This window comes from Aspergillus uvarum (assembly GCF_003184745.1).
Source record: "Aspergillus uvarum CBS 121591 unplaced genomic scaffold BO82scaffold_23, whole genome shotgun sequence".
Classification (NCBI taxonomy): domain Eukaryota; kingdom Fungi; phylum Ascomycota; class Eurotiomycetes; order Eurotiales; family Aspergillaceae; genus Aspergillus; species Aspergillus uvarum.
In genome coordinates, this window is record NW_020291320.1 from 448,792 (window position 1) to 468,388 (window position 19,597).

General features: G+C 52.8%; 5 protein-coding genes across 5 annotated transcripts; 3 read left to right on the forward strand and 2 right to left on the reverse strand.

Annotated features, from left to right (window-relative positions):
• Positions 1-959: 959 nt before the first annotated feature.
• BO82DRAFT_66937 (putative serine-rich protein) lies at positions 960-3,768 on the reverse strand. The gene is made up of 3 exons (XM_025641454.1): positions 1,513-3,768; positions 1,253-1,449; positions 960-1,201 (listed from the first exon to the last, which is right to left on the reverse strand). Exons 1-3 carry the CDS (start codon positions 3,386-3,388, stop codon positions 1,163-1,165), a joined length of 2,112 nt encoding a protein of 703 aa, XP_025492584.1. The 5' UTR covers positions 3,389-3,768; the 3' UTR covers positions 960-1,162.
• Positions 3,769-6,653: 2,885 nt separating this feature from the next.
• BO82DRAFT_364406 (leucine--tRNA ligase NAM2) lies at positions 6,654-10,043 on the forward strand (the record flags this gene model as incomplete). Its single annotated transcript, XM_025636948.1, has 4 exons — positions 6,654-6,693; positions 6,931-7,442; positions 7,529-7,669; positions 7,725-10,043. The coding sequence occupies 4 exons, from the start codon at positions 6,654-6,656 to the stop codon at positions 10,041-10,043; spliced, it is 3,012 nt and encodes a 1,003-aa protein (XP_025492585.1).
• A 2,536-nt stretch (positions 10,044-12,579) lies between these two features.
• On the forward strand, positions 12,580-14,039 carry fdh (formate dehydrogenase (NAD+) FDH1; the record flags this gene model as incomplete). The annotated part of the gene is made up of 4 exons (XM_025631361.1): positions 12,580-12,771; positions 12,841-13,016; positions 13,091-13,635; positions 13,693-14,039. The coding sequence occupies 4 exons, from the start codon at positions 12,580-12,582 to the stop codon at positions 14,037-14,039; spliced, it is 1,260 nt and encodes a 419-aa protein (XP_025492586.1).
• A 478-nt stretch (positions 14,040-14,517) lies between these two features.
• Positions 14,518-15,407, reverse strand: BO82DRAFT_353940 (uncharacterized protein). The gene is made up of 2 exons (XM_025635089.1): positions 15,146-15,407; positions 14,518-15,076 (listed from the first exon to the last, which is right to left on the reverse strand). Exons 1-2 carry the CDS (start codon positions 15,170-15,172, stop codon positions 14,654-14,656), a joined length of 450 nt encoding a protein of 149 aa, XP_025492587.1. The 5' UTR covers positions 15,173-15,407; the 3' UTR covers positions 14,518-14,653.
• Positions 15,408-16,263: 856 nt separating this feature from the next.
• Positions 16,264-19,539, forward strand: BO82DRAFT_401707 (formin sepA; the record flags this gene model as incomplete). The annotated part of the gene is made up of 1 exon (XM_025639277.1): positions 16,264-19,539. A coding segment is annotated over one exon (3,276 nt), but the record flags the coding sequence as incomplete, so codon positions are not given.
• Positions 19,540-19,597: the final 58 nt, after the last annotated feature.

The window sequence follows — 19,597 nt, forward strand, 5'->3', positions numbered from 1 at the left end:
CTCTTCTGTGTCACTTGCACTCCAGTGCGAAACTAATGCGGTCAGATGGATTCTCCATCGCGTGGCCATTCAAGGACCGGTGACTTATGGGCGGGCTGGATGGGCGGGGTTGGAAAAGTTGGCCACCGCAGCTGATTCAGCGCCGACTGCGTGATAGACAAGGACTATCGCCCTCATTCAGAACTTACTTTGTAACTTTAGATTTTGTGTTTTGGCTCCCGGCGCTCGTGGTTGCGCAGATCCATCTCGGGGTCTTTTTGTTTGTATCAGTATTGAGCGACGCAACTTGATTTGTGACGTTTTGGAGTCCAGTTGGTTGGTTTCTTGTGCCATGGCATAGTGTCCGTGATCTGTCGTGTATCATCACTCAATGAGAGTACAAGCTGAGTAACCTTCTCCGTATCCGTTATCTAAGAGCTCGCCTACCATCTAGATGATCTACCTAAGCACCATTGTCTGATATAACCATCGTATCATGTATATCTACCTATGTGTTGATTTTGCTATATAGTCCGTGAATCCCAACTCGAACCCGCAGAGAATACATTCTCATCAGCACTCGGGTATTGAGATGGGCGACATCAAAATAGACAAATGAAATAAAGAACAGTAACATATATCCCTCGTGTGTCGTGAAATCCCAGATAATTCCACCGCTATGCATGCACTTGACAGACAATCGAATAATCCTAATGAAATTGACCAGATAGACGGTTTCGGTATAGTGCGGATAGACATAAGAGGACCAACACCCATTTGTCGAGGAAATATGAAACTGATCTTCAGAAAAACGAAATATAGAAAAACATTATAAACATCACGTCATGCCAGTCGTGTCGAGAGTGATATGTAAGTATGATATACCAAGCAGCCGTGGGGCAGAGGAAGCTGGATGCGAGTATAACTGCAGGCGCATCGAGCAGGCGGCGCTCAGGTGAAATCAAGGCGTACGAAGGGGTATAAACAGGTAAAAAGAGTCGACTCCAAGCTTTGTGATGCGAAAGTCAATTCGAGCATACACAATGCGATGCAGGCGCAGGCATGGCCTGCGCAGGGAGCGCCAAAGCAGCCGATGTACCTCGGCGCCCTAATCAGGCAGAAGCTGCAAGCGCGATGGGCTTGCAAAGAACATAGAACAGGGAGCTCGGGTTTTCAATCAACCCTAGAAGCCCACTGTTGTACCGACAACGGCTAAAGTGATCTGCCATGTTGTTAGTTGAGGGAGCAGGAGCATGGCTCATGCAGCACTTACCACAATGGTGACGATTACTAATCCCAAAGGGTTCATCCACCTGTTGAGCTTTCTCCACCATCGGGCATTTTCGTAGCGTCTTCTCTGAAGGTCGAATAGTCGCATACGTAGGCTTGTTTCCAGTTGGGACTCGGGATCCTCCTGCATCTCCATTTCCGGTTGTTTCGGCAAAGGGAGGAATGAGGCGATCAGCCAGGCTAACGAGCGCAGAGTAAGCACATGTTGCAGTTAGGCTGCGTAGATACCAGGCTGTTACTTACCAAGAGGGAAGATGAACCCAACACAGAATGACCAGACTTGGATATTTCGCCGACCGAATAGAGGTTCCATCCTCGAGTCAAGGGATGGAGCTCCCCGCGTGCCCTTTCGTGGGCCCGTCGCACGTCGATCGGGCAACAGGTGTGGCGACCAGCTGCTGCGCAGCCGATTGCGGGTGTCCCTTCTTTCGAGTTCTGGATCTTTTACCCAATGGCTTCGAGGGTCGCGTGGATCGCTCGGTGGTGCCTCCCACCGTACGCTTCGTAGGTCACTGGTCATTGTTCGAGTATGGCTGTGAGCCGTGGGCATGCGGTAAAGAGCGCCATTTGTACTCGCCGTAGCTGGCCGTAAGGATGGTGGGCGACTTCCCTCCACCGTGGGTAAGCCCGAATGAGCAGGCTGCGCTTCGGAGCGCGCATAGTACATCCTAGCCCAGTTGGGCAAGATGTTATGGATGGTCGAGCTTGTTCCCGGCCGCTTGGTGCTTCGCATACTGCTTCGTCGGGATCTAGATCCGGACGAGAGGCTGCTGGGCACCGCTGGGTTAGAGGGGCGCGCTGGCAAGTTTGCGACATCGTCATGCTGTTCGTCGCCGTCCGAGTCCTCCACTTCATTCACAAGCCACACAGATGAAGACGTTGGCTTTGGGCGGACCAGGGCTGGAGAAGGCCGTCTAGGCTCTGCCAGAGAGTTGTTGCTAGATCCTTCAGCATAGTTCGAATCACACTCTGCTGACCATCGAGATGTCACTGTCGACAAATGAGTTTTGAAGCGATCCGAAGAAAAATCAGCCGTAGGTTCCGGAGGGGTGGGCTCCGCAACAACCTCGGAAGTAGATACATCGACTCTTGAGCTTGACGATGAAGGAGCGCGTATTGTCGGATATTGCAAGAAAACCCCGCTGTCGACGATCGCCTGGATATCGGAATTCGGCCCGCTCCGCGATGAGGACGTGAGAGAGCGAGAATGGCTTCGCCCGCGTGGAAGCGTTGAGTTTGATTGAACTGGGTGCACCTGATTGGAGGGATTGGACCGGAATGATTGTGAGCGTGAACGCGAAAGCGAGCTCGATTGTTCGGAGGATGAACCGTGAGTCCATTGAGCCGCTCCGATATACCTGATGACCGTTCCCAAGGAGTTTAAAGACGATAAGGAGTTAGATCGAGTAACCGAGCCTGGATTTGAAGAGGCACCAAGCCGCACAAAGTTCAAACTCGAGTTGTCGAGGGCCACGAAGTTCGGACTAGATGGAGGTCCAATAGGAACCACGTTCGGGCTAGAATGGCTTGAGCCAAGGGTTTCCGGACCAGATGGGTGACGCGATGAGGTTCGTGACATCACGGGCTTGATTGTTGGAGGGACCTGGGGTAATGTATTCGGTTCCTCATCTGAATAAGCGGCAATAGAAGCTGAATCGGACTTGGGGCCGATGGGTTTCTCTTCTGGAGGCAAGAGATCGGGGAATGATGACTTGCTCGACAACGGATCGTCTTCCCATACTTGCGATGGAGTGTTTGCGGCATCGAACGTCGAGGATAAATCCCAAGGGTCACTGGCGGTCCGTTGGAAAAAGCTGCTGTCGGCAATCTGGCTTAACTCCGTCGAGGTATTCCCAGCATAATGATCCGGTGCTTCGTCGACATGGAATCGGGAATCCGGGATAAATTCATGTCCTTTTCCAGGCCGCGGGAGGAGAATCTGCTCGGGTTTGGTCGGATATGGCGTAACTGAATACACATCGTGTTCTTCCTGGCCGGCGTGTTTGTCACTCGTGGCTCGGAGGGACGTAGGTGGGGAGGACTCGTTCGTCTGGGACGGACTGCGCTCGTGGAGAGCTCTCCGTGCTGGGAGACTCGTTGAAGGTCCAATCGAGCGCATGTTGTGCAGATTAGTTCATTATTATCACTATACACCAATTATTAAGGTCGGGCTCTCGATTAAAGCTGCGGGCGGCGACCCGGTAAGGCTGGTGGTATAATCGACGACAAGGAGTTCACAAGAAACAAGAAACGTAGATCGGAGAACAGAAAAGAGAAAAACGCCCACGCCCGACTGGGGGGACTGGGACTGGAGATGGCGAAGAATGGAGATTAAAGATGATCTTCGATCATCAGCTCGGTTTGGGGCACCAAGCGACCACACAAACGGACCGCTCGATGGAGCGATTGACAACCCGCAGTTGCCGGCGATGGCCCCGTTGATGTTTGTTGTGGTCTATAGAATTTTATGATGCAATAAAGAATGTCTCGACACAGAAACGACGACGTGATGGTTTAAAGGAGCGTAACTAAGCTGTCCACCGGGGCACTACAGCCAAGGGAGAGTGGATCCGACCGAAAAAATGCCCGGAGTTGGATTAGCGAGAGCGAGTCAAGACCCCCAATGGAGCCAGCTTAATAAGGGCGGGGCTCGATGGTAACGAGAGAATAATAACTGGAATAGTAAAAGAGTGTCTAACCCGAGACCAGGAAAATGATCAAAGAACGATTCGAAAAGAGCGACGAAAGGAAGGAGGACTGGAGGAAAGGGGACCACAATCTGAAACGACCAGGCCGGACTAAGCCGTAATATTTAAACGCCCCGGAGTCCGGGTTCCCAGCGGCGGTGAACCATGGATGAGATCAATAGATGAAGAGAGATGAAGAGACTTGTCTTTCCACCCCTCTTTGGCTTCGGTGGAGAGGGACAGGGATACTCGATCCAAGGGGAGTCATGCAGACTGCACGCTCTAGAGCGCCATTTGAAACCGCACGATTGGTGGTCGAAAAGGATGGGCCTGCAGCCTGCAGCTCGTCGCTTTTTCCAGCTTCCCTTTGGGCAGACGGTGGCCTACCTGCTCCGCCCATGGTCGCCTCAAAACTTGCGAGGGGGACGGGCAGCTAGCGGGATGGCGCGGGATGGCCGCCAGGGAGAAAGGGTGGGAGAGGGTCTGGCCCGATGGACAGTTCCAACATCCAGTAAGTACTCCGTACGGTTTCTCTCGAATCTTGATAGTCTCCCGGCTCTAAACATTCTTCGCCGTTCGGATCCAAGACAAATGTGGTCGCAGATCAACAGGTCTTCGGAACAATACATCCAACTATCGTCATTAAATACGGAATTGTGTTCTGCTGCGATCGAGATTGAAGCCTGGCCGAGGTCATTTCGCTTCGCGTTGATCTAAGAATATCCGCCTTCAACCCTCGAACCAAAGTTGAATGAACTCAGACCAGGAGTTCGAAGATTGCGAAGTGGAGTGAGAAGCAGGCACCATTTAAAGTCGACTGTGGGCACGGAAGACGCAAGCCGGTCGATTGGCCATGGTTCACTGGAAATGCAAGGTCCGCTTGGTTGTATGTACATATCATAAGAGGTGCATATTCTGTTCTGCACGCTGAACGTACTCTGGGCCCTACATTACCATGTTGTACGCCGTACGACTCGATCACAGGCGCGGAGACGAGGGGGCGGCTTAGCCTCTCATCGATCTCCACGAGGGCATCGACTGTAATGTGACGAGTCCAAATCGTGGAGGGAGTATCGTGCTAGCGTGGCAGACCTCAAGGGCCTGAGTCCAACTGCGGTGGTCCAGCTCCACCGCAGGAAATACTAGTCCTTAGAGGCAAGTTGTCGTGGGCAAGAGAATAGAGAGAGAAAAAAAGGAGGCCAACGATTTCAGAAGGTTTCATTGGCAGTGGAGGGAAATATCTTGGTCGTTTTCGTTCCCAGCTAGCCCAATAATAACCGTCAGGGGCAATTGGCACTTGGCAGAAAACGTACAGTACCGTTGTCGGTCGTCGGAGCCACGGATCCTTTCTGGCGTTTTCTCCCTAAACTTGCCAACTCACCCCAAGTGGAGTCTGTCAACCGAATTAGTGAGGATGAGGTACCAAAGTTTGCTTATTACTCATATTACCGCGGCGCCCGAGGATGACAGTGGGGTTGTTCATAAAGGACGAAGACGACGACCAGACGGCACACCGAACCCTGAATCCACGGATGGCAGATCTTGGGATCCATCTTTCGCAGATATCGATCGGGAATACAGAATGTGATGGATCCAGCCAATATGGGGGATGTTCATAAATAGAGAGGAGAGAGGTACTTGGAGGAGGAGGAGGAGGGTGAGGAGAAGATGTACTGTACGTTATGAGTAGGTACTAGAGTACTCCGTACTTACTACGAGTAGTAACTTAGCCGCTAGATGGAATCTCGATCCAGACAGAAAGAACCGCGTGGTTCCGTCCCGGTTGCGGAATGATCCTCAGGCACCATCAAAGCAAGCTTCTTCGTTATCGCCTCGCCAACATGTATGGTGTATGCGCAATTGTACTGTACATGCTCCAGTACACCCTACTCATACTGTGTACTCCAAAACCAGGGGATGTTCCAGATCTCGAGATCTATTTCCCATGGCGTTAATCCTTATATTGGCCCCTGTGACTGTCATTCGAGCCTTTCACCTACTGAAACTCTCTCGTCATCCCTCCTTCTTTCTTTTCCAAGGTCCCACTTGGACTGGATATTTTGAGGAGGGCGAGACTGTACAGATTGATGTACTCCGGAGTATGTGTACAGTACGGATAGCAATTGGAAGAACGATGAACGAGTTCTAGAGTGTTTCACGTTGTTCTATCGAAGTTTGATGCTCTTCAGATCCATGGTTCAAAGATCGAATCTGTTCCAAGCCAGATCTGGATTAGTACAGGGGAGCTGAAGCAAGATCCGAGGGAGACTCGGAACCTGTGGACCTTCCCCTGAATGCCTTTACCTAGCCTGGAGTTCTCCGTATAGTACTTCGATACTTACCACACTGCAAACCTATTCCTATTCTTGGTGACGCATACCTGCAATAGTCCACTTGAGAGAATATGATATATGCCAGCGTATAAGGTGACCATAATTATACAGTACATAGGCACAAAGCCCATCCCCCCTTGAACGCGGTTCGATCAACTTCCCTGCTTGCTTTACAGCCAGCTCTTGGTAACGTACATTTTAAATATATAGCTCGGCAGGCGTTAGTCCTTCGATAGTTTGTCTTCACCCAAATAGAGCGGCAAAGATGAAGCTGAGTAGAGAAAGAAGAGGGCGATAGTCTGAAACATGGATCCAGAAAGCCTCCGCAGGGAAGGGTGAAGTGCAAGCATGTCAATATGGCAAGATGGAGTGGTTGAAGCTTTTATACTCCGTAGCAGGTACCTGTAAGTAGTCAGTTATGAATTCGGGCTCCATGACTAATCACCGGCATAACCAAGCTGCATCGGAGGGCTACATGAGCTAAGCCGTTCCGGGCCAAGCCAAACCGACGCCGGCGGATACGATGACGATTGATGCGAAGAGTCTCCCAGAGCAGCCGGCTTTCGCTAGCTCACAGTAAGGACTGCAACAAGTGAATGATGAAACGAGCATAATGCAAGCGCTTCTACGATTTCGCTCAGGCCAGGTACGGTCGGTCCTGCGACCAAAACCGTGGAATTGCGCCAAACTCTACCCGATCTCCGTTTCCTCCATTTCCTCGAGACATGCGACAACCACCACGCCATCGGCAGCATCTATCACTAGAAAGCTTGATTTGTTAGCGCTTGACAAGAAATGGCAGGCAAAATGGCAAGCAGACTCTGCCGGTTCTCGATCTGAACGTAATGCTGCGGGGGATACCCAGGGAACGGAAGAGAGGCCCAAGTCTTACGTCCTGTCTATGTTCCCTTATCCGTCGGGAACCTTGCACATGGGCCATTTGCGAGTGTATACCATCTCAGATGTGCTGGCTCGGTTCTATCGCATGCGAGGACATGAAGTTTTACATCCAATGGGGTGGGATGCATTTGGGCTGCCAGCAGAGAACGCCGCGATTGAGCGGGGGATAGACCCGGCGGAATGGACCAACAGCAACATGTCTAAGATGAAGGAACAGTTACGGAGCATATCGACCTCTTTCAACTGGGAGTCTGTGAGTTGTTACCGGGATATCCCACCTCATTCTGATGTTCGTCTCTCTACTGTGAGAACAACACTGATGTTTACTCGAACATGCAGGAATTCGCGACGTGCTCACCGGAATTCTACGAACAAACGCAACGGATATTTCTGATACTTTACGAGAAGGGCCTCGCATATCAGGATGAAGCAGTTGTGAACTATGATCCCGTGGATAAAACGGTACTCGCGAATGAGCAGGTGGGTGCTGAGATACAAGGAGTTCTCATGGCCGTTCGACTGACCGCGGCACTAGGTTGATGCCAACGGTTGCTCGTGGCGCTCCGGCGCGAAGGTCGAAAAATTGAAACTCAAACAGTGGTTTTTTCGTATCACAGCTTTCAAGGAGATGCTCCTCAAGGACCTGGACTCCTTGTCTGGCGAATGGCCGGAACGTGTGCTTTCAATGCAGAGAAACTGGCTAGGAAAATCGCAAGGCGCGAATATCCGGTTCCCAGTCGCCATTGATGGCAAGCAAGACGCAAGTACTGATATCGGCGTGTTCACAACGCGACCGGATACTCTTTACGGAGTTGAGTATCTCGCATTGTCTCTGAATCATCCCCTCGTCCTAGAGTCCGCAAAGAAGGACGTTGAGCTGCAGAAATTCCTCGATACTGCTGCTTCGCTCCCAGCAGATTCGAAAGCTGGCTACAAATTGACAACTCTGACTGCCTCCCATCCTTTACATGTTATTGATAAGGAAAGCCCTCATGTTGCTCGGCCGCTACCTATCTTTGCGGCGCCCTACGTTCTCAGTGACTACGGTGAAGGCGCAGTGATGGGAGTCCCCGGTCACGATGCTCGAGATCTTGCGTTTTTCAAGGAGAACGTGAACCCGGAATCTATACCTGTTGTCATCGGGCCCCGACGGGAAGGCAAGCAAGACGAATCTAGCACCAGTGTCGTTTCGTCGAATGACGCCAAGGCATTCACGCAGGAAGGTTATCTCAATTCCCTGTGTTGGAAGTACCAGGGTCTGCATTCCAATGACGCCAAGAAGCAGATCGTTAACGATCTCAAGCAAGTCGGCCGTGGGGACTTTGTGGAACAATGGAGACTGAGAGACTGGCTGATCAGCCGACAGCGTTACTGGGGTACTCCGATTCCCATCATCCATTGTGATAGTTGCGGTCCTGTTCCCGTCCCGTCAGACCAGCTTCCCGTCAAACTGCCCAAGATCGAAGGCGACTGGCTGAAGGGCAAGAAGGGCAACCCACTCGAATCATCGCACGACTGGGTGAACACGCAATGTCCAAGCTGTGGTCACTCGGCCAAGAGAGACACGGATACCATGGATACTTTTGTTGACTCTTCGTGGTACTATCTCCGATTCTTGGACCCTAAGAACAAACAATCGCCCTTTTCGCCGTCTGTGGTGCGACCGGTTGACGTCTACGTTGGCGGCGTTGAACACGCGATCCTGCACCTTCTCTACGCCCGGTTCATCTACAAGTTCCTCTCACAGTCTGAACTATTCCCAGAGTTAGCTCGCGCTGGAAATGTGTCGGGTCCATTTGAACCTTTCAAGTCCCTCCTTTCACAGGGAATGGTGCATGGCAAGACATTCTCAGATCCAGCTACAGGCAAATTCCTCCTTCCTTCGGAGCTCGACCTGTCAAATCCAGATAAACCACTTATCAAAGGAACGCAAGTTACGCCAGCGATATCCTTTGAAAAGATGTCGAAAAGTAAGCACAACGGTGTCGACCCGACGGGGTGTGCTTTGAAGTATGGCGCAGATACTATTCGCGCCCATGTCCTCTTCTCCGCCCCGGTCAGCGAGGTGCTGGAATGGGACGAGACGAAGATTGTTGGTATGGAGCGCTGGTTTGGCCGGCTCTGGAAGCTCGTGACGGACACCCAGCAAACGTTGTCTTCTTCATCAATTTCGTTGGGCATATCAGACTTGAAGGCATCCTCCGGCCACGCGCTTACGCTTCCCGGGGCCCTACAAAGCCTGGCTGATGGTGATGCCAACGCTCTCCTTACTACGCATCGAACCATATACTCCGTCACCAACTGCCTTGAGACCAATCGCTATGGCCTGAATACCGTCGTCTCTGACCTGACCAAGCTAACCAACGCTCTTGTATCTTCCACCCCCACCTCACCCGAGGTTCTCTACCTGACTGTTTCGTCCCTACTTCGTCTTCTCTCGCCAATTGCTCCGGCTCTTGCCTCCGAGTGCTGGGAGATCTTAAACGGCTCGGTGGTGACGAGGAACTCCGCCGGCGTCGCTTCGGAAACGACAACTATCCCAAGTATATTCGACTGCAACTGGCCCACACCCCTTCTGGCCCCCGCCGAGGCCGACATACTGTCCGCACGAGGAGGGCAGACCGTTGCGGTTCAAATTAACGGAAAATTGCGATTCAGTGTGACAATCCCGCAACGACTTTCACCCACGACAGCCGAAGCCAACGCGAACACCACCGATGAACAAGACTGGATTATCAGTCGCATTCTAGAGACCGATGAAGGACGAACATGGCTGCGGGAGAAGAACGACTGGGAGAAGCGCCGACGAGTAATTGTTGTTAAAGGTGGCAAGGTGGTCAATGTTGTGTTCTAGAGGCGGCATCATATCGCCGGAAGCTTCGAATCATGTTTGATGTTTCACGCGAAGCATGCGCTGCCTGTTGGGTCGGAAAAAAAAATGTACTAATAGATAGAAGATATCCTAAATAGGATGAATAGAATATCCCAACTCCAACTTCAATTACTGAAACAGAAATTGTGGTTCGTGCAGATTGTTGTATGGGAATCAGTAAAAATGTCACACCCAACTTTGCTCGCGACACCCATGATAAAGGACGCTTTCGCCCGATACTGTGTTATTGGCGCCCGGGCGTCGCAAGCGCTCCGTGAGTCCGGAAGAAGAGTTTCAATAGTTGGGGTCAACGAACAGGCCGGTGTATCGTGTGATGCGGCAAGACCGGCAGGGCAATAGGTGTGGGCAACCTGAATGAGGAGGCAGACACGCCGACACGCTGGTGGTGGGGAACAGACGGATGGCTTCCCCTCATGCTGCCGCCGCCGCCGCGAACGCGGCGCGGTCGGAGTCGGGCGTGACGTCGGTCTTCAAATTATGGAGACTCCGATGTAGGTCTCGTCCAAGGCATCATCGTCACTTGAATGATGGTACTTTCTCCCAGAAGACTAAAGCCGGAGATAATGCGGTCGAATCTCGGTTTCAGGAAGTGGAGGATTCGGATTCGCATTTGAGTGGAAAATCGCTTCGGTCGGGGGGAGAGGGGTGGAGGTAGAAGACGCTCAAGCTTGGGTCGTCAGTAATTCGTTAGTTGACTTATCGGTTATCGGATTGCGACCGCGAATGCGCTGCCCACCCCACGGCGAAAGTTGGCGTACGAGGAGAGTCAAGCTCGAGTAGACACATACATATCTGGCTGTTCTGTGTGTGGTAATGAGCTACACAGGACGAAATGAAGCGACTCTTCGTCGGTAACATCTTCACATGGGCTCCTGGCCTGCTATGAGAGACAGCATTTGGGAGGCCATGCGGGGATACATGCGGGTGAGGAGTCAAATTACCCCTCACTGCCTCCCCTCATGAGGGGAACGGATGGAGCTATCCAAACCGGGTGGAATGCGGGACAATCATGGGTGAATGGATGGTAAGATTCCTGGCAGTCCATTCTTCTACGCGGTCCCCAGCTGACAGCCAGACAAAACAGTAATTCTGTCCGTTGATTGTCTCAATCGAGCCATGAGATCCATTCATAGTCGTAGTCCCGACCCAGCACTGCAGTAGCGCCGCGGCAATGCTATGCGGGGCCAATCCTGGGCCGATCGCCCTGCCAGGTACTGAGACGTGGCTCCGAGTTACTAAGGATTTGGCTGGCAAAGGCTCGGCCCTTGCTCGGATTCCCCCTCATCGGCTCACCACGGCTACTGTAGCCTACTGTAACTTGAATTTTACATTGCATTGCATTCTAGATCCCCGCATGAGCTTTGGACTTCTGAAACATAGTGACATCGTATGTGTGCTGTACTGTGTGTAGATATTCCCTTTTTGAAAGGAGTGAGCTACAGACGCACACAGGCAGATCGCTCGCTGTATTCCAGGATAGTCTTAACTAGGTACTCTGACTACACATACTTTGCTTTATTCTAGTACTACCTAGTAGAAACTTATTGACTATCGACCTATCGAGCCATCGACCGCAAAGACGGGAGGGAGTCCCGCGTGCGGAGAAAGCTTGGTGAATCCCCAACTGGGAAGATCTGCCATCTGCCATGGTTTCAAGGCTGGCTGATGGTAATGATCCACCCCTCTTTCCGAGTCTAGTACTGTACTGTACCCACACCCACCTCATACTGCCTGCGGCACCCCCTCTCCTCTCCTCCCTCTCCTCTCCTCCGCTCCCTCTTGCCGGAAGACGGAGGAACGGGTAGTTTACTTACTATACTCGACCTAAAATAGTAATGATGGAATAGTAAGGTACCCATCATGTACAATCAGTACAACCAGTACAATAGTACAGTACAACCACGAGAGAGGGGAAAAGGCAACTCTCTGAGAATGTACCGAAATCAACCTATATATTCGGCCAAATTCCCCGCCCTGTAAGTTCTGACTTCCATTCACTATCAGTGTCTCTCTCCTATCGTCTCATCCTATCATCATTCTTGGGTCATCTTCCCATTCCCTTCCTTGCTACCAAGGTCCACGCTTAATCAAGTTCCAGCCCGCTTTCGGTAAGTCTATTTCCCCTCAGCGTCGCTGTTGAGACAATTCTTGCCTGCAGTGCAGTCTGCAGCTGTTTTGGAGACCCCCCCCCCCCCCCCAGCCAGCCAGCCCAGTATTGCAGGCAGTCTGGTCTCCACTTCTGCCTGTCATCTTTCCCCGCTCCTCCTTGCTGCATTGCATCAAGCTCGCAAAAGTTTCCGATCACTGGCAGGAACATGGGTAATGGCTGCGGGCCAGAATCTTACCTTGCCTTCTCCAACTTCTTTCATCACTACCGGGTGGGTATATATAATGGCAAGCTGACCCTCCGCTTTACAGGTCTACAAGATCCTTCCGTTCTTCTCTCTCAATAAATCAATCAATCAATCATCAGTCAATTTGACTCTACTCCTTCAAAATGGTATTTATGCGCTCTTTCTCCCGTCAACTTCGACGGCCTGCGACATCTCTTCTTTCAGGCAGAGGCCCTCTCGCATCGGCTGGCAGCAGTCCCTTGCGGACCTCGCCTCTGGCCAACTCCATTGCTGGTGCACGTACGCTAACCGCCTCGGCCAATCTACAGGGCAAGATTCTTATGGTACTCTATGACGTAAGTCCGTCTGCGGCTTCGGCCTCATCATCAATGACGACAAACCATTGACTAACAAACAATGAATAGGGCGGTGAGCACGCCAAGCAGCAGCCCGGTCTTCTGGGTACCACCGAGAACGAGCTTGGTTTGAGAAAGTGGCTGGAGGACCAGGGCCACACTTTGGTTACCACCTCTGACAAGGAGGGTGAGAACTCCACTTTCGACAAGGAGCTCGTTGATGCCGAAGTCATCATCACCACCCCGTATGTGGCTTCCCTTAGCATTTCCCATCATGCCCCCCCGGCAACCTTTTCAGCCACTAACTCAGTCGGTTTAGCTTCCACCCCGGTTACCTTACTGCGGAGCGTTTGGCCAAGGCCAAGAACCTTAAGATCGCCGTCACTGCCGGTGTCGGTTCCGACCATGTCGACCTCAACGCCGCCAACAAGACCAATGGCGGTATCACTGTTGCCGAAGTCACTGGCTGCAATGTTGTCTCCGTTGCGGAGCACGTTGTCATGACTATCCTGACCCTGGTCCGCAACTTCGTTCCCGCCCACGAGCAGATCCGTAACGGCGAGTGGGACGTTGCTGCTGTCGCCAAGAACGAGTACGATTTGGAGAACAAGGTTGTCGGCACTGTCGCTGTAGGCCGCATCGGTGAGCGTGTCCTGCGCCGTCTCAAGCCTTTCGACTGCAAGGAGCTGCTCTACTACGACTACCAGCCTCTCTCCCCTGAGGTCGAGAAGGAGATCGGCTGCCGCCGTGTTGACGACCTCGAGGAGATGCTCGCTCAGTGTGATGTCGTTACCATCAACTGCCCTCTACACGAGAAGACTCGTGGTCTGTTCAACAAGGACCTCATCTCCAAGATGAAGAAGGGTAAGATAACTGTTTCTGAATCGACATCGAATCTCCGACACTAATCCAAATCTCCAGGCTCGTGGCTCATCAACACCGCTCGCGGTGCCATCGTTGTCAAGGAGGACGTCGCCGAGGCCGTCAAGTCTGGTCACTTGAGAGGCTACGGAGGTGATGTCTGGTTCCCTCAGCCCGCCCCCAAGGATCACCCTCTGCGCTACGTCCAGGGCCCCTGGGGCGGCGGCAACGCCATGGTTCCCCACATGTCCGGTACCTCCATCGACGCCCAGATCCGTTACGCCAACGGCACCAAGGCTATCCTCGAGAGCTACTTCTCCGGTCGCCACGACTACAGAAACGAGGATCTCATCGTCCACAACGGTGACTATGTCACTCGCGCCTACGGTCAGCGCAACAAGGCTTAAACCCAAACCCTGGAGGACATTAATATGAAATGTATGACTCGAAGAATAGTTCGACAGATGTTCCTGGTTTGAACGTCTCCTTGACGATTTAGCTATTTATGATACCTTCCAAATACAAATATCTTCAGTTCAGATTCTTGGTGCATGGCATTGGGCTGTTTCCGCAGCTGCCCCACACATCCGTAAGCTTGGAATGTTGAGCACTGACGTAGAGTTTCCTGGCAGTGCCTTGGGCCCTTGACAATAGTCTCTGTCTGAATTTCTTTCGCAATAAGGTTACTTCCCGTGCCGCCGCAATGGACTCCGGAGTTGCAGTATTCATGCAACCTCTAGGCCCCTGGATATTGTGTTCCTGTGCGAATCAATGGCCACTTCAGGCTGATAGACTCGAATCTAAACTTAGCTTAGCTACACAACATAATTTCTACAGGTGGCTTCCTCTTCGAACACTAATTTCCATCATCACCATCTTCTTCTTCTTCTTCTTCTCCTCGTTACGCACAGAATCGCACTGTGGTACGGTGTGAGGACACCCTCGGTGAGATGTGTGATTTTGTGACAGCATTCAATATAGATCTATAGGTATTAAGACATGGGAGCGGATGATCGCAATACTAGCGCCGGGACTGTGAATGCGGCGGATGGTCCTCGTCCTCGTCCTCACTGTCATCCATGAACCCGGCTTCGAGTTCCCGGCTGAGTCGTCTTCCCGAGTCGACGACTGCGCTGCGTTGCCGTTCGAGGGCCCCTCTGCGCTCTACATCCATGTCCATGCCCACCATGATCTCGCCCTCTTCATCGTAGATACTGACATTGTCATCCTGGTCGGCCAGATGCTGCCGCTGCCACGACGAGGGCAAGAACCGGCGCATGATGGCATCGGCGATGCGGTCCCGAAGGGTCAACGTGTGGGCGGAGATCGTGTGGAGCGGCAGATACTGGGAGTATCGCTGATGATACCGCCGAAAGAAGGGGATGATCACGAAGGAGAAAAGGAGGTAAAGGGTTAGCGAGATCACCGCGGGGATGATCATCGTCTGCGCAAGGAAGCCGTCGGTTAGGGACATGACGAGTCAGATATGAGGACGGATGGAGGAAGAGTTCACCTTTGCAAAATTCGATGCGGAACCCATCTTGGTTGGCAAGTATCCGTCTGGGCCCGAAGAAACTGAGGCTGATCGTGTGTCGTCCGTCTACTATCCAGAGCAGACAGAGGAAGCGGAAGCGGATCGGAGGAGGAAGCAGGAGGAATCGGAGCAGGCAGCAATCGCAAGCGGGTGAACCAATGCACGATGCAAGGCTGTATGATTCAATCCCCAAGAGACAGAAGATTAAACTGCCATAGTAACCAGAGATCCCCACAGATACAGTGATCCGGGAAATTTGACAGCATTATTCTTTTCCAGTAACCTGCGGCCGATAACCTCCGTGCACGTGATACCTACGGCCATGGCAGTCCCACCGTATACCCATAAGCCCGTGAACGGTAGGCGGTCAAGAGTACATGCAGTGCCGTAGTAAAGATAGAATCACATCACATCACATCACGTGGTAGGACGGTTACTCTGGGGGAGATGGTGGTGTTCTAGAGCCGCTCTTCAATAATGCCGCCCCCCTGATGCCCCGTGCTTTACACTCCGTCCTGACGTGCAAAAAGACTCCAGCCACTAAACCACATCCTAAAAGGGTTTCTTTTTCCCACAGCTGGAGTAGTAGGATAGCCCTACTAGGTGGGCAATCTGAACCTTTTGACTCCAGAATCGATAGATCGCCTCTTTCCCTTCGTTTGCGATCCATACATTGGGGGAATCTCGGTGGTGTTCAGAAGGCGGAATTCCGACCCTCTCTCTCCCTCAATCTCTTTCTCCCCCTCCTCCTTCCTTCCTCCCTCCTCCCTCCCTCCCTCCTCCCTCTTTCTTTTACTCTTACGCCCGCTCCGCTGCGGGTAATAATAATCTCCTTTTAGTCAGTCCAGGAGTGCGAAGACCTACGCCAGCGCCTTGGATGTTCTTTTCTTTCCCCTCCTTCTCTCTCTCTCTCTCTCTCTCTCTCTCTTTTTTTGATCCTTCCTCTCACTCGAATCTCACTTAGCGACAACCCCGGAAATCGGACGAGTCGTTAGGACGGAAGGAAAGATTATCATTAGCGGTCGCTTCAGCCTACTCGTTCCTCAGCGGATTTCGCTCATGCTGCGCTTTGCATCTCCCAAGCGACGTTCGTCAAGATGCCAACCAGCACGTCTGCGCCTGAAAAATCGAGACAGACCTCCGCTGGGAAGTCGTTCTTTGGAAGGAAGTTACACAAAGAGAAGTCGGTAGACGAACGTTACGACTCGCATGGCTCGCACGATAGCCTGGCGCCTCCTGGGAGCGCCCCCGGCTCTCGCTCATCCCGCCATTCCAAACGGTCCTCCGTCCAGTCCGTGGATTATCCCCACGAGTTTGATCCCACGGGCGTGTCCATGACCGCAGGTGTCCTGACTTCAATCCCCTACGAGAGCTTGCCCGCCGATACCCGATCGCCTGTCTCCGTCGATCACCTGTCAAGACCTAGCTCGTCCTCACGCAAAGAACCGTCGCCTAACCATCTCGCCAAAGGAAACAGCGACTACCACCAGTACCCGGCATGGAACCCGGCCAGCGTCCCCAACAATAACACCACCACCGCCAACAACACCAACAGCGCTTCGTCGCACCCAACTGGCCCCCGGCCACCTCCGCATGGCTTGAATGTGACCATGACTGCAAGTACATCGGGGGACAAGGGCGCTCGATATCAACAGTGGGGACGCCCGGGCAGCTCTGCCGCCAATACTGGCTTTAGCCATAGCTCCTCTTCTACGCTTGATTCGTCGGCGCAGTCGCGGTTGTCCTTCGATCAGCTTAGTGTTCATTCATCGATGTCATCTAACACTCGTGGCTCAAGCTATTATGCATCAGAGAGCTCGTCGCGCACGCTGACACCTTCGCATTCCGCCGATCGCACAACCTACGCATCAAATGGCAGTTCAGGCCGCCTGTCGAATGCACAGGCAGCATGGCAATCAACCCAGCCCGCTCAACCACCCAAGATTCCGGTCAACCAGGAGCAATACCTCGCCCGGCCGAGGGACGATCGAGTGGTGGATCAACTGTTTATCGAGCTGATGCAGAAACGAGGATGGCAGAACCTCCCGGAGCAGGCCAAACGACAGATGCTCGCTTATCCGGCTTCGAAGAAGTGGACCTTAGTGCACCAGGATCGGTTGACGGAGATACAGGGGGAACAGAAGCGGCGCCAAAATGCTCGGCAGACTCACGGCCATGATGGACCCTCGGGTATCCTGGAACGCGCTGATGAGGAGGGCAGCCCCGAGTGGTATGTGAAGAAGGTTATGGACGATTCAATCACCTCGAAACAGTTGGCCAGTCTAAGTGTCAGCCTACGAACGCAGCCAATCAGTTGGGTCAAGGCGTTTGTTGAGGCGCAGGGTCAGATTGCTTTGACAAATGTGCTTGCCAAGATCAATCGAAGGAAGGCTACAGGTGTCGTCCCAGCTCCCCCGACAGGGGATAAGGATTTGGATCGTGAATATGACATTGTCAAATGTTTGAAAGCCCTGATGAACAACAAATACGGAGCAGACGATGCTCTTGCACATCAACAGGTCATTGTGGCTCTTGTTAGCTCACTGCTATCCCCTCGACTGAATACGCGAAAGCTGGTCAGCGAAGTCTTAACCTTTCTCTGTCACTGGGCCGAAGGTCATGGGCACCAGAAGGTCCTCCAGGCTATGGATCATGTTAAGAATCATCATGGGGAAACCGGCCGCTTTGACGCTTGGATGCGTATTGTGGAGGTGACCATCGATGGCCGAGGGAAAATGGGCAGCTTGGTTGGCGCAAGTGAAGAATATCGCAGCGGCGGCATAGGCATGGAGAATCATCTCATGGAATATGCTGTTTCAACCATGCTGCTCATCAATATGTTGGTGGATGCGCCCGAGAGCGATTTGCAGCTCCGCTGTCATATTAGGGCCCAGTTCATTTCTTGCGGCATTAAGCGCCTCATGACCAAGATGGAAGGCTTTCAATACGAGGTCATCGATAAGCAAATTGAACGGTTCAGGGATAACGAAGCCATTGACTACGAAGACCTGCTGCAACGGGAGAGCAGCAGTATGAAGGACAGCATCGAGGGCGAGGTCAAGGACATGAGTGATCCTTTGCAAATCACAGACGCCATCACCGCCAGGATCCAGGGCACTCGGGCTCATGATTACTTCCTATCGGCCATGCAGCACATGCTCCTGATCCGGGAGAATTCTGGCGAGGATGGCCTTCGTATGTACCAGCTGGTGGACGCTATGCTCAGCTATGTCGCTATGGACCGTAGGCTTCCCGATCTTGACCTCCGACAAGGGTTGACCTTCACCGTGCAAAGTCTGCTGGACCGCCTGCATACAGACTCCGAGGCAAGACGGGCTTACGATGAATCCTTGGAAGCTCGCCAGATCGCGGAGGCTGCGCTTGCGGAGCGCGATGAGATGAAGGCCCAGGTAGAGCTTGGCGCAGATGGCTTGGTTAAGAAGCTGCAGAAACAGATCGATGAGCAGACAGGGATTATCGAGCTGCAACGGAGACGTGAGGAAGCGATGCAGGCGGAGCTTGCGGATGTTCAGAGACTGCGGGCTCAAGAGTTACAGCGGAATGAGCTGGAAACTCGAGAACTCTACCTCATGCTCCGAGACGCTCAAGATATAGCTGCATCGAATGCCAAGAAGAGCAACATGGCCGAAGCGGATCCTTCACAGATGAGAGGCATCCTCGACCGAGAGAAGCTTCTGGAGCGATTGGAGATGCAGCTCGAGCGGACCAAGACACAATTCAAGCTGGAGGGCAAGGTATGGGGTCAACATGTCACCTCAGATAGACTGCGTGAGCTTCGAGAGCAGATGGATGGCGAAGCCGATGCCGACAATGAGTTTGGACAACGGACAGGTCAAGGCCTGGACATCAACGCCTTTGGATCGGTTCACCGGAAGAGAAGCCACCTGCCGGGCATGGACCAAGACGACAGTTCCGAGATTCAGACGCCGGTCGATGAATCCGGTGAGGTCATATACGAGAAGGCACGCCTTGTGGATCTTCATCGGCCCAAAGTCAACCCTAAGCAAGCAAACGGTCTCCTGGGAGAAATTGCCTCGAAGGTTCCTAAGATTGATGCTGAGGACGCTGAGGATGCTGAGGCAAATGGCTCCGTGGACAGCAAACTTGCTGGACCTGGAACAGAAGATCCCACTGCCAGCTCACATCAAGAAGGAGCCAGGGTCGAGGGTGCAACTGAAAAGGTCGAGAATAAAGGTGCTCCTGCTCCTGCTCCTGCTCCTCCACCCCCACCCCCACCCCCGCCCCCGCCTCCTCCCGCCCCAGGAGGGCTGGGGTTCGCTCCTCCCCCTCCTCCCCCTCCTCCGCCTCCTCCTGCGCCAGGAGGGCTGGGGTTTGCTCCCAGGAGGGCTGGGGTTCGCTCCTCCCCCTCCTCCCCCTCCTCCGCCTCCTCCTGCGCCAGGAGGGCTGGGG

What these genes read in the sequence shown, in the direction of transcription:
- BO82DRAFT_66937 (XM_025641454.1), bottom strand. Translation starts at nt 3,388, where the DNA reads ATGCGCTCGATTGGACCTTCAACGAGTCTCCCAGCACGGAGAGCTCTC. An exon ending in TGGGTTCATCTTCCCTCTTG is followed by an intron (nt 1,450 to 1,512) that starts GTAAGTAACAGC and finishes TGCGCTCGTTAG; the next exon opens with CCTGGCTGATCGCCTCATTC. An exon ending in TAGTAATCGTCACCATTGTG is followed by an intron (nt 1,202 to 1,252) that starts GTAAGTGCTGCA and finishes ACAACATGGCAG; the next exon opens with ATCACTTTAGCCGTTGTCGG.
- BO82DRAFT_353940 (XM_025635089.1), bottom strand. Translation starts at nt 15,172, where the DNA reads ATGGGTTCCGCATCGAATTTTGCAAAG. An exon ending in CCGCATCGAATTTTGCAAAG is followed by an intron (nt 15,077 to 15,145) that starts GTGAACTCTTCC and finishes TTCCTTGCGCAG; the next exon opens with ACGATGATCATCCCCGCGGT.